Source organism: Cynoglossus semilaevis, chromosome 5 (genome assembly GCF_000523025.1).
Source record: "Cynoglossus semilaevis isolate Cse_v1.0 chromosome 5, Cse_v1.0, whole genome shotgun sequence".
NCBI classification, from domain to species: domain Eukaryota; kingdom Metazoa; phylum Chordata; class Actinopteri; order Pleuronectiformes; family Cynoglossidae; genus Cynoglossus; species Cynoglossus semilaevis.
This window is the reverse complement of record NC_024311.1, coordinates 8,882,646-8,891,310: the sequence shown is the minus strand read 5'-3', so window position 1 is coordinate 8,891,310 and position 8,665 is coordinate 8,882,646. Positions and strand designations below refer to the sequence as shown.

The 8,665-nt window shown below is 44.2% G+C and overlaps 1 protein-coding gene across 2 annotated transcripts in view; it reads right to left on the bottom strand.

Annotated features, from left to right (window-relative positions):
* Positions 1 to 8,379, bottom strand: part of LOC103378981 (cadherin-8) — an 80,671-nt gene extending 72,292 nt beyond the window's left edge. Inside the window, exons 1-2 of one of the 2 annotated variants that reach the window (XM_017032594.2) lie at positions 7,835 to 8,379; positions 5,782 to 6,265 (exon numbers count right to left, since the gene is read on the bottom strand). In XM_017032594.2, coding sequence (XP_016888083.1) covers positions 5,782 to 6,039 — 258 coding nt within the window. In that variant the 5' untranslated portion in view covers positions 6,040 to 6,265; positions 7,835 to 8,379. The remainder of the gene's footprint in view (positions 1 to 5,781; positions 6,266 to 7,834) is intronic. The other variant, XM_008310361.3, reaches the window with a different exon arrangement.
* Positions 8,380 to 8,665: the final 286 nt, after the last annotated feature.

Here is an 8,665-nt window from a genome sequence, read left to right as displayed (position 1 = left end):
ATTATATTTGTGTGTGGGGGGGTATTTTTTTTTCTAAATTAAACAAGAGGATGGATTGAAAATCTAAACGCTCAGAGTCACATGAGCCGCCGCTCGACTGCAGCACAATATGGATCTTTGTGGAGCTGCTGAAGAGAGATTATACAGCTTTATTTCTGAAGCTTCTGTGGGTGTAGGAAACCAAATGGAATGGAATTAAGCCCAGCAATTATTGACAGCTTCTTCTTCTTCTTTTTTTTTTTTTTTTTTTTTTTTGTTCTGCTGTCGTGAAGTCTACAGGAAGCAGCTTGGGAGGTGGGCTGCGTCTGAGAATTTATTACATTCAAGCCAATGCTTATAATTCCTGTGTGGTAATGGCCATTAATCACAGGCAATAGTTTGGCTAATACTCTCATTAACTCCCACTACCTGTCCATCAATCAACGGTCGGCTCTGCCGTCTGCTCCGGTGCTGCCGCTGCACTGTATGCAGATGACTGTCGGTCCTCACTCATGAGAGGAGATGTTGGCGTGACTCAGTCAAGACGGGGATTTTATTTTGTGTGATCAGTCGGGCAGGAAACGAGGCTCTGATACCTGAACATAGTTACACCTTCTTATGTTTAACTTCCTACACCAGGGAACACCAGAGTCGGTGCAGCCTCCGTCCCACAGACAGTTGTCCCATGGTCCACATCTGGTCCATGACATTGATTCTTAATGCAGTGAAGGTTACATTTTAGTTTGTGTCTCCACCTCCTGTCTTGTCTGCTGGGTGGAGTCAGTGTCGTCACACTCACCTGTGTCTCTGATTAGTCTCACTGGTGTCACCTGGTGCCCTGGTGTATATATACCTCCCTCCTTCACTCTGTCCTGGTTTGATCATTGACCTGTTGCTGTTCGTGAGTTTCCTGTTCTGTGTTTCCTAGTTTTCTGTGATACAAAGAGAATTCCATGCCTTTTTTTCTCTCTTTTTGTTTTGTTTTTTAACCAAAAAAACCAATGTTTTCTTGTTTCGCAAAGTTTGAGTTAGAGTTAACCAGCGTCAAGGGTTAAAAATTCTGCTTAAATGTAAGGATTTCCTGCCTCTGTATTTCTTTTAAAATATTTCTGGCGTGCCGGGCGGGTTTTTTTTTTTTTTTTGGTTTTTTTTTGTCCTGTTTTGTTCATTCGCTCTTTCTTAATAAACCCCACTACACCTGAAGAAAGTCTCCCTGGTATCACATTCAGGTCCTGCCTGCTTCCACGATGTCGACATGTAACAGAAAGTTACTGGCATTATCAACTGATTTTAGCTTAATTATGTAATATCGATAAGAATCGTGAGCAGTTTTTCCTTCAGTAATGAAAACCTGACATTGCAATGTCTGGGTTTTGTAAAATGATGTGTGACATTGACATAGTTTTGAAGTGAATGTGAAATTTTGTCATTGTGACACGGCTGCGTATATCGGTATCGATTGATATCGGAAGTGTTCGGACAATATCGGCATATCGTAAATGGGCAAAAAGTTCATGTCAGACATTCCTATTAGATTTTTTAAATTTTTTGCAGCCTATTTGTTCGATCTGTCCTAAAAAATAAACTCCAAGTTAAGTTAAAAAAAAGGATATGGTTTAACCATAAACTGCTCAGAGCCCGGCGACAGACTCCATCTCTCTGTAATCGACCCAACACTGAGAGAAAAAACCGTCCAGACCGACGTGGAGGTGAGTGAAGCTGAGCAGCGGCCCACGTGTTGCACCAGTTCCTGGAGTGCAGCAGGAAACAAAAGCAGAGACTAGGCCTGAAGTGAATTCAGGAAAAATAAAATAGCAGGTTAAAAAAATTCTGTTCTTGGGTCCAGATCAAAGGACAGAAAGGAAGAAAATCCTGGAGTCTCATCACAGAGATGTTTTCACACAGAGCTCCACTAAATCAGTGCAGTTAATCTGTGATCTCTGCCTCTGAAGGGGAGAAGCAAGGAAGAAGGATTGATCCATTTGAAGCAGTGGTGGAAAAAGCTCTTCAATAAATGTGTGCGTGTGTGTGTGTGTGTGTTGTTGGATGTCACACGTGTGTGTGTTGATATACTAGAAATAGGCCTTTGCTTGTAGCAAAACACCCCGCAGACATAAATTACACCACCTATCTGATACCACAGGGCCTCGTTGTTAGGAATTGTCAAACAGTTCATCTGAAGATAAATTGGTGGCTAGTTTGATTAACTTAAATTTAGGTTATATTTTTGAAATCTTTCAGGATTTTATGTACAGTCCAGCTTCGTTTTGGTTCCTTTTTTTTCTTTCTTTTTTTTTACTCCTCAACACATCTATTAACTCTTTTCAAAGCAGGAATCACAGTCTTGTTTCGCTCTGTATCGTCGTTACTTCACTGAAATGAAACCAATTCCGGGTGAATTTATTGACATGAACGGACGGTTACAAATAAACAGTGCAACACATTTTTAACGCTTCACATTGTTTCATTGGTTGTTAAAGTCCGGTTAGCAGTACTGGTTTGGGACCAGCGTCGAGTCTTTGGGGCCGGGGCTGAAATTGCTGCAGCTCTCACATGAACATAAAACCTAGAAGTCTGATAGGAACAATTTTATTATCAGTTTTTCCCAAACTCTGTAGTTGATTTGTGATCATTGACACCAACATTTCAAACATGTGTTTCAAGTGTTTCAAAACTAAATGTTTTTGCAAAACAAACACTTAGATTTTGCACTTAAATTTTAAATCCCAAAATCATGTGAATAAACGGTTGTCCAGTGAACACATCACAGCCGTGGTTAGATAACGTTTTCACACAATAAATAAAGTTTTGTTTTTAAACACAAATTACTTGGGACAACTATTTCAATCAAAGTGGAAATTAATTAAAACGGCACACATTCAGTGTGCTCAAGGATCGGAGGGAGGTTCATTAGTGAGCAAAAGTGAAATTTGTCCAAGGCAGTAAAATTTTCCATCGGAAACGATCATTAATTTTATTTGCTCCAGAAATAAAACACATCCTGTTTTTCCCCGGTTCAGACTCGGGGCCTTGTTCACCGTTTGTCTTCTCTTCTGAGACGCTGTTTTTTATTCAGTAATGGCCTGATTTACAGAGGAGTTTAAAAGTGGATATGAAGTATATTCCTTCATATACGTAGATACAAAAATTCATATTAAATCAGTGGTTATTTTTAAATATCTGTTAGTGTAAAATAGGGGTGTCAAACTCATTTTCACCAGGAGGGGGGCACATTAACAGTACAGTTCCCCTCAAAGGTCTTTATTAAGGGATTTTTAAACTCTTACGGGCCATATAAACTGACATGGCCGACCCGATTTGGCCCCGGGGCCTTGAGTTTGACACGTGGTGTAAAGGTACATGGATTATTTTTGTCACTAACATGTCATCACAAAGTCACCTGTTTTTCCGACCTTTGCGTCTGTGTCACTGCTCACATTAAGAACTGCTCCGTCTGGAGTCCCACTCCTGTTGCCCTGCAGTGGCCCATGTGGGACTCTTAACCCGCTCAAGCGGCATCGCCCACTTGAGCGAATGTGCGTCCCCGTGGCGAGCCCGTCTTCCTTCACACCTCATTTGCCCGTTCCCACTCCTAATTACAAGGTTTTCTGGAGAGTTCCTGCTTGGAGAGGAGTAAATCCTGAAAACCCTCCAACACCATGTCATCGATGAGCAACAAGCTGTCACAGCTGCCTCCTCTGCTGCACGCTAACAGGTACTGCACGCCTGACACTCCAACACTGAGGAGGGGGGGGGGGGGGGGGGGGTGACAAACACACCAATCGGTGTATGACTGTGTCGCAAACTGAGGTGATTAACAAGAAGACGGAGCGCCAGGGCTGTTGTTATGCCCCCTGGTGGTCGTTCTCCTTCTCCTTCTGTCCTTAACCTCCCTCCAACATTTATGTGAATATTCTTCTGACAGATGGAGGGATAATGGTCTGTCCAGAACCCATGGTAACATCACTCCTCCTCTGATCTCCTCCTTCACCTCCTCCTCTTCCTCCTCCTCTTCCTCCTCTCTAACTCTAACCTCACACCTACTGAGGAGCAGTCACAGACTCCTTCCAGGTCTGGTTTAGGAGACCAGAAATGTGTAGCTGTGTGTGCACTTCTGGTTTATGTATAATTGTGGGGACAGTTTTTTTAATGACATTCTTGTACTGACACTTTGTCCTTGTGGGGACATTCTGCCTGTCCCACAAGAGAACATTGAGGTTGAAGGTTTAGTTTGGAGAGATGGAGTCAGGATTAAGATTAGGAAAATATTTGTATTAGTTGAGTTTTTAGTAAAAGTCCAGGATTTATTGACGTCTTCACTGGAGGTAAACAGAAATAAAAACCATAAAACGACAGAGCTGTGAGGTTTCTATCTCTGTGTCCTGGACAGACAGACGTCTCACCTGTCCTCAGTCCAGTCCCTCCCCCCGCTTCCCCCCGGACGTCTACATTTCCGTTTATTTCTCCTTCCTCAGACTGAAGTCAGAGAAATGTTTGCTCTCAGACCAAAACACTTCCAGCTTTAACACCAGACTTATCTCGGCTCTGCCAGGCGTGCTCATGAGCACTTAACCTTGCAGTGAACGCAACCCATCATCATCACCACACAAAAGGAAAGCCACCTTTGTCTCCACCCGACACTGCTCACAGCACACCCCCGCCCAGCCTCCACCCAATCGACGCACTGTCCTTCAACAGGGAGACGCTCAGGTCTTTGACTCAGGTTTTTGACTCAGGTCTTTGACTCAGGTCTTTGACTCAGGTCTGCAGACATGGATTTTTTGTCTTAAAATGATCTTCATCAAAATGCAAAAACATCTTTTTTAGTTATAGATTTTCCAGTGTTTGCGACAGAAAAGATAAATGAGAAACTGTTCTCAGATTTCTCTAACTCCGCCCACACGTTCCCCTCGGTGTTTTTATGTTAAAGTCTTGTCGCCGTCAGACCAGAATATTAGATCCCGGCGACTCCTCTGTCTCAGCTCGGTGACCTCTCACCTTTGGGCCTGAGTTTCCTCAGGTGATGTCAACAGTGAATGCCGACGTGAATCATCGGTGAAAAACAACGTCTGATCGGACATTTGAAGCCGACACTGACTGAGCATAAATAACATCGTCGATGGCCTTGTGTCCTGTCCAACCACAGCAGTTGGACGCCGGTTTTCAAGTGTGTGTGTGTGTGTGTGTGGGTGGAGGTGGGTGGAGGTGAACATGGCTGCAAGGCTGCGTCTCCCCTGTTGAGTCCCAGCCATGAGCTGTGAACCAGCTCCTTTGACCATCATGGCCCGTGGCCTTACCCTTTCCTGAAACCTGAGTGACATTTCCAAACAGGCCAGGAACACCAACGCACACACACACACACACACACACGTTAAGCCCACCCCTGCTTCTGAAGCCCACCTGTGACTGTGAAAGTGAGGGCTCTGAAATACCAGGACTCCTGGTGGTGAGTTTGTTCTTATGCATCTGAAATTATGACTTTAAGTTGGAAATCAAAACATCTGCTGATGTGTGTGAACAGACACTCACAGACACACACACACAGAAGAATTCAGAAAACAAAAAGGCCAGAATTAACTAAATTCCAAGAAGAGTGCAGCGACTGGATCGTGCCAGAATTAACTAAATTCCAAGAAGAATGCAGCGACTGGATCGACTCTCACACACATCCTCCCCCTCTCATGATTCATCTGTTTTTTTCTTCCCCATATCTGTGCCTTCCCATGGCCACCACAGACCTGTCTTATCATGTTTCTCCATGATAAGGGAGCTTAATGGAACGCTGACAATCAGTGCACTCACCCTGCCAACTAGAATCGGATCGGGTCCAGAAAATTCTTCCAGCACAAACATTTGATTCCAGACCCATCCTCTCTTGGCGCGGCTCAGTAATCTCTGTCCTTCGAGGAGACCGCTGGTCAGGGCCGCCGACCCTCCCATGTGTGTACTTTTGGACTGTAGTACAGTAAGTGTGGCAGACACGGAGGGAACGCAAGTAATCCACACCAGCAGCGAGAACATCCACAGATCCACGGGCATCTCCTCGGACCACTTTGGCATCCTGTAGTTGAAGGTTGTGTTTTGTTTATTTGGTTGTAGTGTCCGACCCTCCGCAGACGGACGGATCCTCGGGCGCGGAGAAAAGGTTAGTGGTGTCCTCCTCCGACGGCACAGCCTGCATTCATGGTGTGATAAAGGTCACCGGCGTCGTATCCTTCCATAGCGTTGGGTGAGGAGCTGAGGCGCTCGGCACAGCATCCAGTTGGTGTTATTCTGAGAGGAAGACCTGGGAGAGAGCAATCACAGTTTGTTAGCTGCCTCTAAATCCTGTCGGGGTGGGAGGCGGTTGGGGGGGGTGGAGGGGTGACAAAACAACAAAGAAATAATAAAAAAAAAGAGTCCAGAAAACATTTGGACTAATCAGACAACAGTCAGTTTGGAGCTGTGGCCCGCAAAGCAGAAAATGAAGATTTTTTTTTTTAAGGATGCTCCGAAGCCGTCGTCATAACAAACGATTGTTGTGCAGCAGCTGTGACGTGACATTCTGATCTCCTCCTCAGGTTATTTTGCAACAGCCCAGGAACAAATCATTTGGACTGTGGTGTGAAACCAAATTGAAAAGTCTGCTACCTGCAGTCTGGTGTTTTTAAGATGAGATGAGTGGGAAAAATTGGACTGAAAAAAAGTCCTGCAATGATTATTTTTAAAAGACTGGGACTGAATTCAGAAGCACAAGAACTGTGAAGGTGTTTCAGTCTTTGTCTACGATGCTCACAAATTAAAAACTGCGGTAAATATATATATATATATAAATGACAAATGACATCGTTTTTTAGCAGCTCTTAAAAAATGATATTGTAATAATTTCCTTTTTGAAAAAAAAAAAAGAAAACCCTTCGAGCTCATTGAAATTCTGTCCTTTAATTAAAAACGCCGTTTCCGTCCTCCTCACATCTGTGGTTTTACTGTGGAGCGCAGTGTTCAACAGAATGAAAAATAAATCACAGACAAGACTGAGATTAAAACTGAATGTTAATTACAAACCAGACAGCGCTGGATTAGAGTTAAAACCTAATCTGACAACCTGGCTGGATTTTAAACATTTCGTCCAACAACTTTTTGTTATTTTATCCCTCTCTCAGCTCGTCTCTGTGGAATATATGCAAAGTAGAGTCGAGTATTTGAAGTAAAATGATCAGCGAAGTCTGCGGTCGTTCGGCAGCTGTAACATCGTCACGGTATCAACGGCAGACAGATCCGAGTCACTGACCTTCTCTAACTGTAGGAGCCGACCCGAGGACAAAATGGCTCTTAATTAATTATTGAATCAATTAATATAATCATCGTCGTGTTTGAATTGTGAGTCAAATCAATGCGTGATTGTTTTGTCTTCAATCAAAATCGTTCTGTAAACTAAAATGGAAATCCTGTGATATTTGTGCGTGCGAGCGATTTCAGCACCACAGGGAGAAGAGGCAGCTCCTCCACGGAGCCCCGCAGCTCCAACCGCAGCTGTCCGTGGTACAGACCCCGCTGGAGCAACTGGTTAGAATTTGAAGTGAAATGAAAACATGAAATCCGACAGGTTTGACGCTGCCACTTGTTATCATGTGTGTAGCTTTACAGAGGGACGGAAGTGTGTGTCCGTGACGCCTCCAGGTGTCAGTTCGTGCCGTCACACGGTCTCACAGCCTCCGACGTCGTCCTGCGGAGCCGCTGGAAACAGACACAGACACGAGACGCAGAATAACTACGTACCGGAGGCTCGGGGCGCTGAACGCGTACGCGCGCCGGCAGAGTTAAGTTAAATTGGGGATAAAGCCTAAGTGACGGGGGGGTTCGATGGCGCTCTTACCCACGGCTCCGCTCCCGCATACGCGCCGGGGAAGACACACTGTAGCTCCGCGACCGTTAAAGGGGACGTCCCGTTTTTACCGCCTCATAAAACTGTTCAGCAGCCAGACCTGCAGGGTTCTTATATCACACTGACAGGATGTACTTACTGGTAGGATCTGCTCCGTGCTTGGCTCCTGCATCATTTCTCTCTGCCTTCCTTTCCTTATCACAAACACCAAGGAAGAGGAGAGAGAAGAAAAATAATAATAATAATAAAAATAAAAAAAAACTCCACTGGCTTCGGCTGACGAAAGCCTGAAAGTGAGAGAAAACGGCTTTAAATCCTCCCTGCAGCTCTTCAGTGCCGGTGTCAGTGTGGAGGGTTAAGTTTGCTGCTCCGACAGGATTGCTGTCCAACTGGAAAAGTGAGGAGGAGATGGAGGAGAGCTGCGCGGTGGTGAGGAGAGCCTGCCTCCACGGCGCTGATTGGGTTGATAAGGAGCCGGTTCAACAGGCGCGTGAATTAATGCGTGATGCTCCGCACCAGCACCGCGGTGCAGCGGTGATTGTCTCACTCCGTCACCGCGATATATGTTACAGAGGTGGTACCGGGATATTATCGTGATGTCACTAATATATATATATATATATGGAGACATATATGTCTATATATGTCCATATATTTATACATACATACACACATATAAACATATATGCATATATATAAATATATGTGTAAATATATACATTTATGTATATAAATATATGTGTGTATATATTTATCTATATATTTACACATTTGGAACTGTATTAATCGTATTCGTCGACATTCTTAAATATGTAAAAAATA